General features: G+C 39.2%; 2 protein-coding genes across 6 annotated transcripts; one reads left to right on the top strand and one right to left on the bottom strand.

Moving 5' to 3' along the window:
* Positions 1 to 743: 743 nt before the first annotated feature.
* Positions 744 to 7986, bottom strand: LOC136749399 (bcl-2-like protein 15). Of its 4 annotated transcripts, none has more exons than XM_066703668.1 (5): positions 7923 to 7986; positions 7029 to 7244; positions 6172 to 6302; positions 4468 to 4686; positions 744 to 2340 (listed from the first exon to the last, which is right to left on the bottom strand). In XM_066703668.1, the coding sequence occupies exons 2-5, from the start codon at positions 7147 to 7149 to the stop codon at positions 2320 to 2322; spliced, it is 492 nt and encodes a 163-aa protein (XP_066559765.1). In that variant the 5' UTR covers positions 7150 to 7244; positions 7923 to 7986; the 3' UTR covers positions 744 to 2319. The 4 variants fall into 4 exon arrangements, with proteins under 4 accessions (XP_066559765.1, XP_066559768.1, XP_066559767.1 ...); XM_066703671.1 differs by having other exon boundaries at positions 7029 to 7239; positions 7923 to 7964; XM_066703670.1 differs by lacking the exon at positions 7923 to 7986 and adding an exon at positions 7697 to 7897.
* An 85-nt stretch (positions 7987 to 8071) lies between these two features.
* Positions 8072 to 15983, top strand: dclre1b (DNA cross-link repair 1B). 2 transcript variants are annotated; one of them, XM_066703665.1, is made up of 5 exons: positions 8072 to 8271; positions 8661 to 8879; positions 9108 to 9273; positions 11841 to 12023; positions 13219 to 15983. In XM_066703665.1, the coding sequence occupies exons 1-5, from the start codon at positions 8245 to 8247 to the stop codon at positions 14553 to 14555; spliced, it is 1932 nt and encodes a 643-aa protein (XP_066559762.1). In that variant the 5' UTR covers positions 8072 to 8244; the 3' UTR covers positions 14556 to 15983. The 2 variants fall into 2 exon arrangements, with proteins under 2 accessions (XP_066559762.1, XP_066559763.1); XM_066703666.1 differs by lacking the exons at positions 8072 to 8271; positions 8661 to 8879 and having other exon boundaries at positions 9169 to 9273; positions 9564 to 12023.
* Positions 15984 to 19012: the final 3029 nt, after the last annotated feature.

The raw sequence follows: 19012 nt of genomic DNA, 5'->3' as shown, positions 1-19012 counted from the left end.
GCTAGCATAAACAATGGTTCACAAAGAATCACCAAATTGACACATAAATCCCTTCAAGATTATAACTTGTGCTTACAGGAAGTGACATGGATCCATTTTGATTTCGTATTTGTTCAGCATTGGGAGTTTGTTTAAATTTGAAAAATAGCAAAACTAAGTGCAGGCATGAGAGATTGCTTGGGCTATATTTCTGGTTATCATTTGCACAACTTCTGTAAAAAGGCATTTTCACAAGGCTAAAATGATGTTATTAAAAATGCACAAAAAAAAAAATGGTTATAAAAAGGGAGGAAAAAAAGTAGAACCAAGAAACAGGTTTTGTTTATGTGGGTTTTGGTTTGGTTTTCTTTTGCAATTGGTTACCTTGGTCAACAGTTCCTGGTCAGCATGGCCTATATTCTGTAGAAAACATCCTTAGAACATCAAATAACTAAAATATATTTTCCACTTGCTGGATGACTGAACCAATTACAGAAGCAGTACATTACCAATAAACTTTGTTGGGTAAAACATATATAAATACACCAAGGAAATTACAATAAACATCACCAACCACATTTCATGTTTTTATGATTTGTTTTTATAAGCTTCAGCAGAGGCTATTTATTGCTACATGGAATAATATTGCATCTACCAAACTAACCTGAAACATCCGATTTTCACCCACAGTATATTACAGTGCTTTTACTAAGGACATGGAACTGTAAATGGAGGCAATACAATCTGATCCATTAACTTACAGACACAGGAAATTGTCATTTTTATTTAAATACATTAAAACACAGTAAATCGTCCCCAAAACATAACATAATTGTTTCCCTTATTGATATTAGTGCAAGTTATTCAGTATGCCACACAAACTAAGACAGAAATTTGATTTGCACTGTACTTTTATTATTAATCCTGAATTTACTAGATAATCTAACCCACCCCTAACCTGGAATGATACTACATTTAGTGCGAACAGGTGACAGAATCACAAGATGGTTTGGCTATTCTCAGGTGTCCTTATATCCTCTAGAATAATTTAAAGAAATTTTACCAAGCTGCCCTAAATTCCTACATAATCACTGGAAACTCCACTTCACTTCCTGCTTATGCCATCTCTCTCCTTATTAAACAGCTTAAATCCAAATTCTAAAGGCAAACATCTTTAAAATGAATTCCCATAATGAAAGTAAGGTGCCTTGTTGTTTTTTTATTGCACAGGATTAAGAGGTATTGGATTACATGAAATAACGGAAACTTGAGTTTGCATGGTAACATTGGTAATAAAAAGATATTGTATTGTAATTGCATACAGTAATTTACCATGGACCAGATGGAGTCTAAATGGGAAATCTATAAAGATAAGTTATTGCATTCACTTTTGTTTTGAGGATTCATGGATTTCAAGCAGTGTTGCATGACCTTTTTTGGCAGACACTGTCCAAGCAAGGTGTAAAATAAGACATCTTGTGCATCTCCCTGAGATACTTCGTGCCTCCAGAACCCCACTTAGAGTTAGAGAACCTGATCTCCAGAGTGATCTGTATTTCAGGGGTCTGGGGCGGGGTTAGGGAATCCAACATAAAAGAGTCCCCCCCAATCTTCATCTTAATATGAAAATAAACTAAAAAAAACAAAACCATGTCAAGCTAGAAGTAGAAAAAATGCATGGAAACGTATTAAGGACTGACAAGTGTGCATTCAAGATATTACATTAGATAATTACCCCTTTGTTTACCTACCACTGAGAATGAAATCACAGCATTTTAAAAGCACCCATTTTCTACAACTATGATTGTTGAATTAAAAACTAATATAAATAGTTAGTTTGTAGTTTATATGGCACTCCATCTTGATTGTTCACTAGCATTTGATTGATTTTATTGTTGGTTTAATGAAATTGTACCAATCGTATGCTGCATAATCCACTGTTTAAAAGGTTTGTTGCTTAAACTATTAATTTCATGAAATGTGCATTGCCTCTAACAATTTGTAGCCCTGAAAGAGATTAAATTCATTCAGTTAAAGACAAAAGTCAAAGTGAGTTTGAGACCTCTAGAATAAAGTAATACAAAAAAAAACAATTAATGGCTTTAGAAGTGTGCAGTTTACAATTTCTTAATTTCAATGGAAATAAGAGAAGGCTTTGCTACAGATATGGCAGCAACCCAGCTGCTGAAGTTCCTCTTGCTGCTACAACCAACTGGGTGTGACATCAGCAGAACATGACTCGTACGGACAGCTTGATTGGATTCCATTCTTCAATGGCAGATAAAAACAAGGCAATAAAGTCCTTCCACTTCAACAAAATGTCGTCCTACATTATGCCGTTTAATCAGAAGCCACTTCTTCCTAAAAAAAAAAAAAAAAAGGTACAATTAATTAAATAATTAAAACTTGTTTTGGAATGCATTTCCCAGTAGTGAAACATTTTACTTGCCAAGGTATGTCAGAACATCTTAAATTCCTGTTACTTTATGCAAATTCACACTTCTTCTCAGTTACTAGCATTTATTGCCCAAGCTATAATGCTACACTAAAACTGAAACCGATCGATAAGCATACCTGGCATTTACAAATTAACCATTCAAAATAGGCCTGCATTTGGGTGCCCTTTCAAACTCATTACTTCTGCTTAATTTTTTGTCAGATCTAATCTCTCTTCAGTGGAAAAGTGTAGATATATATATATATATATATATATATATTTTTTTTTTTTTTTTTTTTTTTTTTTTTTCTTTGTGTATATTAGGGTTTGCATCTAAATGTCATAATTTTAAAGAAACAAATTAACTCCCTCCACACACACTATAGCTTTACTATAGCATGTTTTTTATGGTATGTACTAAAGTGGTGTTTCAAAAGAAACAAAAACAGTTATCTTGTGATCTTGACAAAGGTTGACATTCACATCCCGAGACGGATGTAATTATATGGATACATCAAAGCTAAGCTGAATAGTAACTTATTAGGTTAAATGCAAATCAGAAGCAGCTAATGAGAAAGTTAATTCAACAAGGTAGATCTAAAAATCAAAGAAAAAGCTGAGATTCAACTGATATTGCCCGATATGCAGCAAATCAACAGTTCTAGCTTCCTCTGTCATGTTTGTTTTGTTTATTAAAATAGCCATATCTAGCCTCCAATCTGGCCAGCCAACTCCAATGCACTATGCTTTAACTCACAATATTCCTGTGATAAGAGTCGACTCATTAGTAGTACAATTTGAGAGGAGAGCAAGAGAGAGGAGGAAGAAAAGCTGATATTATTAAGAATGAAAGATAAGGACTTTTTTTTTTTTAAGCAGAGGAAGAGTGGGACAAAAAGTATAGAAGACAAGAGGGAAATATTGGAAGTGAATGGCTCATCAGAATGACTCATATGCAACCTTAAACTAACCTATGTGTTAGATACAGAGACAACACAAACTTCCCATATGACAAAGCATTTCATACTTAGAATAGGATACACCTGTATCTCACAGACCGGCAGTGATATTTGCAATTGCACAACAACCTACCCAAACAATTCAGAATCAATCATCACTACTGGTTGTAACCCCTCAATTAGAAAACCTGTTTGTAGGTGGCGAGGCTCACAGCAGAGCACATTGGGAGAATAGGAAACACAACAGACAATAAAAACCAAAAGGGAAAACTAATATGGTAATAAAGCAACAGCAGACAGAATGTGACCTTTAAATGCTAGATCTCAAAATGTGATCTTTGACAGACTATAACCCTCCGTTACATAGTCAGTGTTTACCCTGATATATTTTCCATTATATTTAATTTCTGCAGTTTGGTTTCTTCTGTTGAAAGTATTACTGAGAATAATTTAGCATTGAGAAGCTGGGTGTTAAGGAAATGCATCTGTATTTGTCTTTCCTGACAGTGTTTCCAAAAGCAAACATCTGATAAAACAGCTAGTTATAAAAGCACAATGAACATCAAATTTGATTCAGTTGGATAATATAGATTACACCATGCTCTAAGCTTTGGTTCATGTTTTCCATTTCAATTTAAATGTGTATTTTTCTCTTTTAACATGTGAATGTGCTTTGTGTCAAATTAAGATGAAGAGAAACTTATTTTTTAGCAAAGTTCTGCTGTTGTCATTTTCACTCCAATGAGCTGTCGGACAATTAAAAAAAACTCCCAACTCTTGCTGGCTCCCATCCAAAACACACTTAAATGTAAAAAGATATCTTGCATCTTCATTTAATCACTAAGACCGCAGATTGAAATATTTGTTGACAATCAATTGCTTATTTCATGGCCAAAGATGGAAACCAGGTGTTAATTTGAACCCATCAGAAACCAATTCAGAAAGTTGCAGTACTATGACAAGCTGATAAATCAGTTAGTGTTTTAATCTCCGTTTACATCGGGCTGCTGTAGCCACAGAACATCAAGCAAAGCAACATAACGGGAAGATGTGCTACAAGTCACGGCACTCTGCTTGCGAGGAATCACTCACCCAGCCACCCTGTCCAGAAATCCAGCTCCCCAAACGTGTGTTCAGGAACTGAGTCACCGCAGCTTGGATTGGGCGGGACAGATTTGGGCAGTTCTTGGAAGCATACAATCCCAGCATCACAGTGGCTTTGAGGAGATATTTCTCCTGTCTGATGGACCCTGATTCAGCTGCCCAGACTTGACCCATAGAATCCACAGTGCTACAGAATGCTTCAGTTACCTGGAAAAAAGAAAATCAGGTGAGATCTCTGAAGCCAAAGCTTACAATACATTAGCTAGAGGCACACTATCCCTCTGGTCAAACACAAAAATATCAGTATATAGACATTGCCATTTCAGGGCTCGCAAAATCGCTAGCCCGTCGTCCCGGGGCTATAGTGTTTTCCAGTCGGGCTACCAAAATGCATCACCGGCCTGCCCGATGGGCTGTCTGAAATAGTGTAATCAAACCCCTCCCTTGATTCATGTTATTCACTCTCTTGACTTACGATCGCGGAAGTTTTTGATCATGCAGATTTGTCCGCAGTGAAGTTGAGCGGTTTCCTGAGCAACATATGCCGGATCTGTCCTTTCCTCACCGACTACTCAACTCAGCTGCTCGTCCAGTCACTGGTCCTCTCCCAACTGGACTACTGCAACTCCCTCCTGGCCGGCCTGCCTGCATCCACTACCCGCCTACTCCAACTCATCCAGAACACTGCTGCTCGTCTGGTATTCTCTCTGCTACGATTCACACACACTACTCCACTGCTGCGCTCCCTCCACTGGCTCCTGATAGTCGCACACTTTCAGTTCAAGACTTTGACCCTCACCTACCGCTGTCTCGACCACACTGCACCAAGCTACCTTCAGTCACTCGTCTCTCCATACATCCCCTCCAGACCACTGCGCTCCTCCAGTGCCAGAAGACTAACTCTACCTCCTCTCCACTCTCCCTCCACCAGAGCCGCTCCTTCTCATCCCTGGCCACTAAGTGGTGGAACGACCTGCCCACCGAAGTCAAAACAGCAGAGTCCTTGACCTCATTCCGGCGCTTACTCAAGACGCATCTCTTCCGACAGCACTTGTAATATTAGTCCTCTATCCCTGCTAGATAGCACTAGATAGCACGTTCTTGATTGTTTTCCTCCTTGCTCCCTTTCCCGTAGCCCTTGTCTGTAACCCTACATCTTGACAGCACTTAGCTTTCACCGTCCAGGATGTAGGAAGTCTCTTACTGTACTTGTGTAAATTGTAAATTGGAATTTGTAAAATATATTATTTTGAATTGCTATGTTTTAGCTAAGTTGAATTTATAATGATTGATGCCTTGTACTTCTCTGTATTTTTGCACTTTGTTTGCACTTATGTTGTAAGTCACCCTGGATAAGGGCGTCTGCCAAGAAATAAAAATAAAAATAATAATAATAATAATAATAATAATAAATCTTGTTGGCAGGCTTAGCTACTGCATTTAATGCTTGAGTGAACTACAACGCTAGAAAAAGCTGACAATTCATATATTAGAAGTTTTACCTGAAACCAAATTTTGTGTGAAAAGAAAATTGTAGTGTTTGTTTGTTGTATTTGTAAAATTAGATACTTAATACACCAGAGAGACCATCTAAAAGGGAATGGAAAGATTTTATTGAATCATTTTTGTTCTCTGGCACATTCCTTGACATGTCAGATCAGATAAAGAACTCATTATGTAACAAATAATTACCTTGTCTACTGCAGCAGTTCTTGCTTCCTTTACAAATTTGTCCATATGGGGCTTGATCACCTTCTCATTGTAATCATCCCCTAAGGTGCGCAGCTTTTCCGCAATAAGAACAGGGTCAAATGTATCCGAATCTGGAAAACAAAAAGATAAAATGAAACTCTTGCAGTATCCATTAGGAGCTACCTAATCCATCATTATCTCCCACCAAATATACACCTATATATTGCTGCTTTTGCCTAAGTGTAAATACAACTGTTCTGATGTGTATCTATAGTTTTTGTTTTCGTTTTGCGTCATGCATCTAAAGATGATGCATTAAAAATAATAAAGTATAACCGGTACTTTAAATATGCTGTGAATGGGAAATCGGTATTAAATAATTTGTTATAAATGATATAGCCTATTACTATATATATAATGTGTGTGTGTATATATATATATATATACACATATACATATACATATACACACACACATTATATATATAGTAATAGGCTATATCATTTATAACAAATTATTTAATACCGATTTCCCATTCACAGCATATTTAAAGTACCGGTTATACTTTATTATTTTTAATGCATCATCTTTAGATGCATGACGCAAAACGAAAACAAAAACTATAGATACACATCAGAACAGTTGTATTTACACTTAGGCAAAAGCAGCAATATATAGGTGTATATTTGGTGGGAGATAATGATGGATTAGGTAGCTCCTGAGTAACGAGAGCAGTCTTTACAGGACATTACAGGACGCTGCTAATGCTTAGCTGACTACCGATTCTATGTTAAAGTCCGCCTGTAAGTAAAGTTTCAACTGTCCAAACTTAAGCCAGGTAAAATAGATGGTCTTACCGTCCGTACTGTCAGCAACCATGCCTTCATCTCTCATCAGACAGCGATTACTTTCTGTCGGTTCTTCGAAAAGGAAGTGGACGATCAGCAGGGTTTGCTGCTCTAGATCCCGGGGTGCCATGGTTCTGGAAGGGTTCTAGGTTCTGGGGTTCTAGGCTGCACTGCTGCACAGAAAGGGCTAACGAAGATGGACACTGTTTTATTTCCTCGTCTGCGCTGGAAAAACAAAACAGATCCGGCTCTCAGTTACCGTCTACAGCTCGCCTTCGTTCCAGTAGGTCTGCGCGGCGCCACCAATGGGATCGCTGGGATTGGACAGATCTGCGCAGAACTGCGGACTTCAGCACTACCGAAACGCAACCACCACGTAAAAATATTAATAAGTAACACATTAAAGAAGTAAAATGAAAGCATGGCAAGCGGGTTTCATTTCACTAAAACAAAATACTGTAATATTATGTGACTGTACAGCTCGCTTGTCTATTCAAATTAGGCTTCGTTGTATGATGTAATATTGTTTAGTAATACTAGTTATAATCCAACATATAGGCTATATTCCAAACAATTCTCTAAATCAACCAATTCTCTCTAATGAGATATAACACATCACACCGATGGTATTTTATTTTAAATGTCCGATCAGTCCAGCTACAATATTCCCAACTAACCTTAGCTCAGCCCGTTACAAGTGCCGACTGCGGGACACCTATTCGAGGTCTTATATACTGAGTTATAGCACATGCCCTGTCTTGCCCTGCCCGTGCTGTCATTGGAGTTTCCAAAAGACTGGAAGGTGAAGCCAAGTCAAACGCGATACACTATAAAATACTGCTGGCATTCAAAATGACCAATAGTTAGCAATATCATGTTTCCACAGACGTGTATCTGACTCACCCACTTCAACACTGAGATCCGTCTTTGTGTCTACTTACAGGACCCACATCTCGAAAGCCCTGATTGGAGGAAACTGCGAGGTGTCGCCGTTTCAAAACGGTGTGTAGTGATTGGTTCAAATGCCTGCCAATCTCATGCTGACACGCAGTGGGGACGTGGCCTCGACGCGGAAAGAAAATATGGCGGGCATTTACAATTTTATTTACGTTTTTTTTTTTTCCTGCAGTCAGATTGATCAAATCTGCGACGTAGGCTTATTTAGAATTGAAAATGCTGCAAAGTATTGTTACTATTTGACGTGTGTGTAATTTGGAAAGTGTGGATGCAACGCCGGGTTACAAAAATAGAGGTATATAGTGACAATATTAAACGAAACTATAATGATGTAGTTAATACCAAACCAGACGTGTTTTTTTTTATATGATTAAATGCACTACTTGTTACTTTAGCAGTAATGCATGTGTAGATTAATAACAAAACTAAGCATGTTAGGTATAACTGCTTTCACATGTTACAGTTTTGGAATCGTTTAACCAATGTAACAATTAAAAGTAATTTTGTTTCACGATAAACGTTCCAAATAAAAAATGTATTATTATTTAGATAGATTTGTTTTTTAACAAGCCAGTTAATAATTACTTTACGTACGTGTTTTGTGTTAGCCCAATTTAATACAGAATGACTGTAATTCCTGATCAACGATTTGTAGATGTTTGTTCATTGTGGATTGTTTTGCAGGTGCCCGGTGTCTGTTTCCTCATTGAAATGAATGGCAAAGTCATTCCTCACACCCCCATTGCCGTGGATTTCTGGCAGGTGCGCAAATGCAGCTATGTGCGCTTGTTTTTCCTCTCCCACATGCACAGCGACCACACTTCAGGACTGACCTCCACCTGGACCAACAGGCCCATCTTCTGCTCCCCGGTCACTGGCAAACTGCTCAGGTTAAAACTCCAGGTGAGTACAGGGGTGTTGGGGGTGCAAGGCTTTTCTGGTGCAGAATTGCATGCATCTGTCTGCTCTGGCTCTTTCCAGCACATGTTATTAAAGCATTATGTGATTATGTAGTTCAGTTACAAGCAATGTGCTTTTTTTTCAGGAAAGTAATGTTGATCGCTTATCTAGTGTCTGAACGCAGTCTGAGTATGTCTTCCTTACCTTCATATTTCCTGTTGCTCTACCCAGGTGAAGGAGAAATGGATACACCCCCTGGAAGTTGGAGACACGCACATGTTGCCCTTGGATGACATTGGCAAGGAGACGATGACAGTCACCCTGATTGATGCCAACCACTGCCCGGGATCGGTCATGTTTCTCTTCGAAGGCTACTTTGGCACCATCCTTTACACAGGTTAGAACTGTAATCAAAGTGGACTTGATAGTGTATCACCAGAGATGCATGGAGAAATCTAATTCTCATTTCTGCCCAAGGGTGAATTACGCCATACCTTTGACCAAGTCAAGTGCTGAGCATCTGCAGTACATAGCAAAAGTTTTGAAATAAAATATAAAAATACACTATAGACACTACTGCTTATTTTGTGGTATTGTTGCTTGACTGCTTTTTCATTTGAATATCGAAATCTTGACAAGTGTATCTAAAATCTAAATAATCACAAGTTTTTAAAACCTATTTTTCAGTGCTTGCATAGGATTGGGACACTTGAAGTGATATGCAGCTTTATGACCAAGACAGGAGCTGAGGATTACTAATCAGCCTCTATGAGATAAGAACAAAATACTCTAATCCTTTTTGTCTTGGCTTGTTACTGATACTTATTGAGTTAAAGGGATGATATTTTTCCTTTCCTTCAGCCTGTTTTCACTTCTGACTGGGTGGTGAGTAAAGTGGAGTCTGGTAAATACACAATAAACCGTTCATAACACAACTATGATTATGAAAATAGCCAGTTTCTTAATCAGCTTGGTTCTTCCAGAGGGGAAGTAAGCTGATGACTTGACTCCCTAGGCATTGGATCACTCTGAGACTGATCTGAATTTGAACGTTTCCCTTCAACTAAAATAAATGTTACCTGTAGATTAGGGATTTCAACTCAGCCGATATTAATATTGATGCTTTACTACTATGTGCAGCAGTGACTGGTGACACTGGTCAGCTGTTCAGTATTCCTGCTATCGAATGAACAACTGATCAGCCTTACTTGTTTGATTGTGAGACCGCTTGCATCAGGGTCAGAAATTACTGGTAGCTTGGGGCAAAACACTGTTAAAACGTCCCCCAACAATTGTTATGGATAAATCTAATTCTAAAATTGGCTATTGTTGCTGTATAGTCGAGCGTTCAGTGTGACCTGGAACAAAGTATTTCTATAAGATAAAGGCTTACAGATTCCTTAAAGAGAGAATTGTGGATTGCCGCCATTAAACTGGAAGACTGGGTACTGACAGCAAATTCAAGAATATGTAGCTTGCACTTCATCACAGAGTGCTATACTTTTATTATACTTTAACAACTGCACTTCACCTTGTTATTTACAGCACAGTTTGTCACAATCCAAATTCATTACCAATTACTCCTTTTCAAAGCTATGAAAAGTATTCCAGTGGAGCCCCTGCCTTCAGAATTTGGCAAATGGAAACTTCCCTTCCGTTTTTCTGGGCTGAATCATGGACATTGGTTTTGGGTTGATGTAAAAAATGATTGAACTATGAATAAACTTAATTTAAAATAATGTATTTGCAGTCATATGAAAATACAGTATACTCCCAGAGGACAGGGGATTTACATTTGATTGTGGTGTAGTAGTAGTAGTTATGACTGCAGAAATATATTCTATACAGATAAAAGTATTTCATTATGCACTACCATCTCTTTGCACGTATGTTGTGGACATCTATAAATATACAGTATTTAAAAAATAAATAAATGCAAATGTAACAAAACTGTGTTTTTTCTCCTTTGACGCAGTTTTTATTCACTTGCTTCTTAACCTGGGACCACACACTGGGTCAGAAGTTGTTGATGGTGCATTTAAGCTCTCTTTTACACACTGCTCTACTGCTACTACAAACACTGCAGTAATGTGACTATAAACTGATTATCATCTTCATGTTCTTAATTCTTGTAATGCAATTTGAGTGCCTTGTGCCTGCCTAGCAGCCTGGCTTTTAAACAGTGAATGCACATTACCACCATATTTTCGAAAATTGCTCCTGATATGCCAAATTTAATTCACAGCAGATTACAAAAAAGACCCCAGGATTGTTTTTATTTTATTTCCTGCCCTGGCTCACATGCTAGCATTGGTGGGAGATGTATTCATTATTAGGAGGAGGAAAACTGAAAACTGAATTCTGAACTGTAAACACAAAACAAGATGTGATTACTTGGGTATTTTAATATTTTATTTGCCTTTAACCATTATAATTGCAGTGCAACACTGCTCAGTTTAGCAGCGGGACAGTCCCTTATTTATTAATGCCAAGTTACTCACTTATTTTTATCATGCAAGTCAGCAGCTCAAACAGAAGAGCTATACAGCATTATAGGAGGAACTGATGCATTGCAATGTTAACACTGCGGTGCTCACAGCCACGAGTAAGGTCAAGGGTCTGCCGTTGTGGGACAAGGAGAAAAACCCTTTCAGCCAAATGCACGTCAAAAGAGGTTCTAATTTTAGAAAGTCTTACTCATTGTGTGACTATTGACTGATTTCTGTCAGTGAGGAGAGACCATATTCAGAACCTCCTATAAGAGAATGAAAGTCCTGTTCATCCCTCACCACTCTTAAACTGGGGGAGGGAAATGGCAACCCAGGATGTCTGCTACTGTTTTTCTTACATGTTTTAATAAACCTCCAGTCCCTGTTAACAGCCACCCTGTACACATTTTGAAACCAGTTGACCCCTTAAGTTTTCTTCCCTCCTTTCAGTCTCCCCTGCTCTCTGGTCCCACAGGTGATTTCCGCTACATGCCATCCATCCTGCGTGAGCCCTGCCTGGGGAACTACAAAAGGATTGATGTCCTGTACCTGGACGATACCAACTGCGACCCCTCTAGGACCCTCCCATCCCGCCAGCAGGCCACCCAGCAAATCAAGGAGATCATCCGGAAACACCCACTCCACAATATTATCATCGGTGAGGTGGGGGCGGGGCATTGTAGTCTTTCGTTATGCATAGGATAAGTTATTGATTTACTGAGCCATTGAGTTCTAATGTTAAGCCACCTAACAACAGACCTGGGGCAACTACTGTTCCCATTACAATTGTAAGACTAGCAGACACTTTATCATACAATTACATTGATGTTCTTTTCGTTAGTAGCTCTTACCATCCTAAAGAGTAACAACTCTTATCAAAGATTAATGTATTTACTCTTATTTTATATAAGTGCAAACTAAGGAACATGTCCAAGTCAGGAATAGTCATATTTCAGTTATAGGTTAACTTTTATTCATTCAAGTTTGAGAAGGTGTGTCCTTAAATTGAACTCTGAACTCTTAAATATGATTACACATCTTGGAGTTGAAGTGTGGTTCATTTTGATTCTCTGAGCAAGGATTAGTTTTTCCATTATTTCCTGCAGCTGCATTTTATTTGTTTAAGCTGTTTTGAATATACATCTGCTAATGCTGCTGTGCTTTGTCATTTTTCAGTAGGTTGTGGTTCAGATGATGAAATCTTAAAAGAATTTGAGAAAATAAACTAGTAACTAATATGTTATGAGTCACTGTTTCGAAATAAATTGTAAAACCACAATTGTAACCAATGTAGAAATATACCCTTTCACATTTCTGTTTATATGTTGAAAGTGGAATCTGTTTTGTTTAATTTGTGAACATATCGAAGCTACGAGCCTCTTTTGGTTCTCCAATGTATGTAATTGTCTAATATTGACACATTGAAATATATTTAAAATGTATATGGGATTTGAAAGTTACGGCACAATGTGAGGCCCAACATTTAAGTCCTTCTTGTAAATTCCCATGGGCAAGTTCCTCAGCTAGTTCTGTCTTGCCACATATTTTGTGTGTCTGGATTTTCAGTTGGTCTACAAATTCAAACAACACACCCACAAAGGCACTACATTTGTCTGCTTCTTGTAATGGATGGCAAAGCAAATCAGAAAACCAGCCAGCAGTAATCGGTATTGCTGTCATTGGAAATCTGAAGGTAGCATGTGTTCCTTTATACTGTGATGAAAAAACACATCAGAAATAGTCTCTGGAGAAAACTGTATAATGTCTCAATTGTACAGACATGGAAATGTATAAGGTAACACGTAATCTAATAATACTGCTTTCACTGCTGATCTTTCTCGTGTCTCTTGTAGGCCTCTATGAACTGGGCAAGGAGACTCTGTTGGTGGAGCTGGCTATGGAGTTTAAGACCTGGGTGGAGGTGAGTCCAGAGCGGTTGCAGACCCTGCAAGCCCTGAACCTCCCAGACGTGTTCACCACAGAGCCGGGGGCCGGGCGCATCCGTGTGGTGTCTCACTCCGAAATCAGAAGCTCTTCCTTGGTTTTGTGGAACAGGGAGCACCCTACACTGGCGATTCTACCCACCAGCCGACCCCTGGCTGTCATCCACCCCTGCATGTATGTGGTGCCCTACTCTGACCACTCCTCATTCCAGGAGCTGGAGGACTTTGTTGCGGCCCTCAGACCCGCTTCTTTGGTCCCTATTGTGGGCACCTGCATCCCCCACTTCTCCGCTCTCCTGAGCCCCAGTAAAGCAACCAGGGATGTTTTTGTGCCCGACTCTGTAAGGCAGTTTATGATGAATCTCCCCAAACCCAGTCCCCAAACCAAACCCCAGCTTGGGGTCTCCCATTGTGGCGTCCCTTTCCCCAGGGGAGTGGTCTTCGAGTCTCCGGTTCGCAGTACCGAGTCTCCGGTTCGCAGTACCAAGCCTCCCGGAGTCCCGCAGGTGGAATGCCAGGAACAAAGTCCATTGGAAGATCCAGATCTGGATTCTGAAGAGGAAGGTGACCTGGATTGCCTCGCCACCAAAAGGCTCCCCGGGAAGCAGGTGAAGCTGCAGGATATTTGGAACCGTAATGTTGCCAAGAGGATGTTTCCGGATTCAAAGATGCCTGAAAACGAACTCGCACAGTCCACTGCCCCTTCTGCTGATAGAGAGATGAAGCAGACAAGGAGGATGCAGGCTGACCTTTTGGTGCCACCCACCGTGGAAGAGCTACCCCAGCCTATGCCTTATGATTCTGCCTGTATGGGTCACCTTCTCGCTGCCTCGACCCACAAGAATAATGCAGACATGAGGTCCGGGAGGTTACGCAAGGACTGGAAAAGGCAGCAACTGGCTTTGGCAGAATTGACCTGCATCTCGGGAAATGGGATCCCATCTAAGCAGCGCCTATCTGGAAAGGCCACCAATCCTCTCTTTGAACAATCCCAGAATTTTCCTGAATCTGAGTGTTCTGGTTGCAGTTCGTTTAATTGTAAGCACTGCAGACTGGAGGCTGAGGACCACTGGTTGTCTCAGCTCACAGAACACTCCTCTCTACCAGATGGAGAAATCTTCAGAGATACAGCACACACAGATGAGGGATTTTCCCAAAAATACCATCTGACTCCATTCAGTTTTCCACCCCATGATGGTCCTTTAACAAAGTTGTGGAGAGATTCTTCACTCGTTCCAAGCACTTAAACAGTTATTGTTTTATGGTGTCAATTGTATTTTACCCCAGTTTGTTTTTTCTACTTCGCCACTAGGGGGTACTTAATTTAAAAATGGTAAAATCATGTTTTTTCCAAGGCTGTTGACACTTGGACGCTCTCAGTGGACACTGAGAACCAATTCTGAAATAAAAACAGGGTAAGCTGTGCTCAGCTCATAGCTGTGCCTGAATATCTCCTAAATTCCAAACTTTTACCTGAAGAATACTAAATCGACAGTATGTCCTTGCAGAATTTCTACCATACCTAGAAAACACTTTTGCCAAAGTAGAAACATTTTAACCATTTATCACTTTTATTAGTTCAATTGAGTGTTATGAAATGCTGCCAATAATCCCTCCAGCACTAGTTTTATAAACAGAGTTGTGGGGAAATCCCAGGCTCATCCTTTAGTAAGACTTTAGTAATGGCTATAGATTGTTCTGTATTTTAAGTGTTGTATTTCCAGGAATTGATTACAACATCAGGGAAGTGCTTTTGTCTTGGGAACTGAGTGATTAATGATAACTTGTGACAAACCACCACTGCAAAACCACTTCTACTTCAATAAACCAGATTTAATTTTGGGTTGTGGTATAGCGGCTTGTGCAGTAAAGGCCCTGCAAAACTCACCTGGGAAGTTAAATGACCTTGCAAATAGATGTACAGGGAGTATGTGTATATGTAAGCAAAGTACCATTTATAATAATTGAAGTGTATATATATATATATATATATATATATATATATATACACACACACACAGTACTATAGTGTACTAATGGCTACCTGGAATAAATCGGTGTTTATCCAATAATTTAGGTTTGTATTTGAGATAAATCAAGCCTGTTTCAGTCTATTGTTTATTGGGGCATTTTGAATATGTGTGTATTGTACTCAAGTTAAATGTATTCGGGGGTACCACGGTGGGTCAGTGCTTAGTGCTGTTGCCTCACAGCTCCTGAGAACGTGGTTTAAATCCAGCCTTCGGTGTCTGCCTGTGTGCGTTTTGCATGTTCTTCCCATGTCCTTGTATGTTTTCTCCGGGTGCTCTTTCACATGCCACAGACGTGCTGCTTTGGTTGACTGGCTACAATTGGTTGACTGAATTGTCATGAGAGTGTGGTGTAATGTGGTGTGTGTGTGTCAGTGCTGCCCTGCGTTACCCTTGGGGTTGTGCTTTGACTCACCGTGACCCTGTACTGTTTGAAGCGGTTATTGCGAATGAATTAATGTATTGGTTACAGAATGCCTATGATTGTGCCTCAGTTGTGAGGGATATTTTGTATTTAAACAGTAGCTGATGTGATGAATACATTAAAATAAAAATTAAGAAATATAATGGTAATTAATATTACAGCAAGCAAAAATGTATCATGATCTAGAGTTCTACTTTTAATAAATAAATAACATGCACCCATATATTGAACATTTGCCTGTTTCTGTGCCTCAACTCTGCTTGTGTTCCATCACACGCAAGGAGCAGAGCAGAATATTTTAACTCCCTGAAATATCCCTCTTTGTCTCGCCCCCTCTTCCCGGGCACATGTACGTCTACTATTTAAACACTTTTCCAGACACTACTTAACATTTGACATCATACCCATCGTACCTCATAAGGCCAATGTTGGCACTTACAACACTTGGCATAGAAGCCTATGCCTAGGTTGGCAAGGTTTTTTTTTCTTCTGTTGCTCAGAATGGAATTTTCAGTTCCAGCCAGTGATTTAAAGCAATTTTACCAGGTTACAAGGTATGATTTAAGATTAATAAACTATTGCATCTACCAATGTCTTGCACGTATGACCTTTTTGTTTGAAGAAATATATATACACTCAGCAAAAAAAAGAAACGTCCTCTCACTTTCAACTGCTTTTATTTTCAGCAAACGTAATGTTTAAATATTTGTATGAACATAAAAAGATTCAACAACTAAGCCATAAACTGAACAAGTTTCAGAGACATGTGACTAACAGAAATGGAATAATGTGTCCCTGAACAAAGGGGGGGGTCAAAATCAAAAGTAACAGTCAGTATCTGGTGTGGCCACCAGCTGCATTAAGTACTGCAGTGCATCTCCTCCTCATGGACTGCACCAGATTTTGGGACTGCACCAGTTCTTGCTGTGAGATGCTACCCCACTCTTCCACCAACGCACTTGCAAGTTCCCGGACATTTCTGGGAGAATGGCCCTGGCCCTAGCCCTAGCCCTCACCCTCCGAGCCAACAGGTCCCAGACGTGCTCAGTGGGATTGAGATCCGGGCTCTTTGCTGGCCATGGCAGAACACTTATATTCCTGTATTGCGGGAAATCACGTCCAGCGAAGGTGGGTTTGTGCCCAGAGGCGACGTTGTTGCCGGTGATGTCTGGTAAGGACCTGCCTTACAACAGGCCTACAAGCCCTCAGTCCAGCCTCTCTCAGCCTATTGCGCACAGTCTGAGCACTGATGGAGGGATTGTGCATTCCTGGTGTAACTCAGGCAGTTGCCATCCTGTACCTGTCCCGCAGGTGTGATATTCGGATGTACCGATCCCATGCAGGTGTTGTTACACGTGGTCTGCCACTGCGAGGACGATCAGCTGTCTTTCCTGTCTCCCTGTAGTGCGTCTCACAGTACAGACATTGCAATTTATTGCCACATCTGCAGTCCTCATGCCTCCTTGCAGCATGCCTAAGGCATGATCACGTGCAGGGTCTCTGGGCATCTTTCTTTTGGTGTTTTTCAGAGTCAGTAGAAAGGTCTCTTTAGTTTCCTAAGTTTTTATAACTGGTACCATAATTGCCTACCGTCTGTAAGCTGTTAGTGTCTTAACGACAGGTGCATCTTCATTAAATGTTTATGGTTCATTGAACAAACATGGAAAACATTGTTTAAACCCTTTACAATAAAGATCTGTAAAGTTATGTGGATTTTTACAAAATTATCTTTAAAATACAGTGTTCTGAGAAAGGGATGTTTCTTTTTTTGCTGAGTATATATATATATCAAATATGTGTGATAATGAAACTGCAAGCAAGACAGTTTCCACAACTGCAAGTGCACTGTTGTGAACCTATTTAGGGTGTGTATGTACACAATACTGTACAGTACCTTAGGTTTAGGCAGGTGTGAAAAAATACTGTAAAGTAAGAATGCTTTCAAAATAGACATGTTAATAGATTATATATATCAATTAATTAAATGCAAAGTGAGTGAACAGAAGAAAAATCTAAATCAAATCCATATTTCCTTATTAAGAAAATGATTAAATTGCATGATTTGGTTTAACAATGGCACACAATTAACTTTCTTGTGTGTTAAAAGCCACAGCAGGGGGCAGTGTGGTACCTGCATGACTTTCTGAGTCAGACTTATTCCATTAGAAAAGTCCCTGTATAGATTACATTTATTTAGTTTTTGTTGTAGTTTATAAATTACATTATACAATCATGGTTTAGTAATGTTAGGCTACAAATAATGTTATGCAGATTATTTGTATTTTTTATTTTTGAGTTGAAGACTTTCAGAGCTTCTTCAGTTATCAGACACCCACTTATAGAGATCAAGGTAAATAGATGCACCAGTTTAGAAATAAGTCTTGTATGTTCTGGAATTCTTCAAAGCAGTGACAGAAAAGAGGTTAATTCATTGTTAATACTCCTGCACTGGGGGTATGTTGTTGACTTTGTGTCAATAATTTGTGATTCCAAATTGGGAGAGTTTAAATGGGGGGAAAAACATATTTATAACATTGATTTAAGTATACAAATTATACCTGGGAACATCTTATGGGGAATGGGCATGACTTTTAGATTTTGTATATATGAATTACATTTGTAATCCAATTAATTGATCTAGATTTTATGTTAAGATTTTTGGGTGCGTTTCTTTAAAGAAAAAAATAAAGGTCGAACTTAAAGTGGTTGTTATTCACTAGATTACTTAGTCATGCACCTCGGTGAAACCACTTTGTCCACAATGGTATGACTATGACAGGCCGAGTCATAATGTCTGCACACACACCGCCCTGCACACGTTATGTAAGCATTACATTCCTGAAAATGAAAGCAGTTTCACAGTGACCCATCAGGTGGGCACTACATATCTCTGCAGACTGACTGAGCAAGCTGAATTACAAACATTGAACATAGTAGTCTAGGCTGGCTTAGTCTATTATCTTCTACACACAAAACCAAAGGATTGAATGAGACTAGAATAATGAATTTGTACACTATGGTAATCCCTGTTTTAGTCTGTGGGCAGTAATGCTTAAATGTATACAATACGCTAAAAGGAGGTGCTCTCTGATCACTGGCATAAACAATGTAGAGAGTCTAAATGTGGAGAGTTTATTTTAGTAGATGATTCTTGAAATGTTTCACTTTTCATTATTTTGCGCTGATGCAAATGTAGAGACATGTGGGACTGCATTCCATAATGAGGAATTCAAACAACCAAGAAGTGACT

The sequence above is a fragment of the Amia ocellicauda genome, chromosome 5, assembly GCF_036373705.1.
Source record: "Amia ocellicauda isolate fAmiCal2 chromosome 5, fAmiCal2.hap1, whole genome shotgun sequence".
NCBI lineage: Eukaryota > Metazoa > Chordata > Actinopteri > Amiiformes > Amiidae > Amia > Amia ocellicauda.
This window is presented reverse-complemented; position numbering and strand designations above follow the sequence as displayed.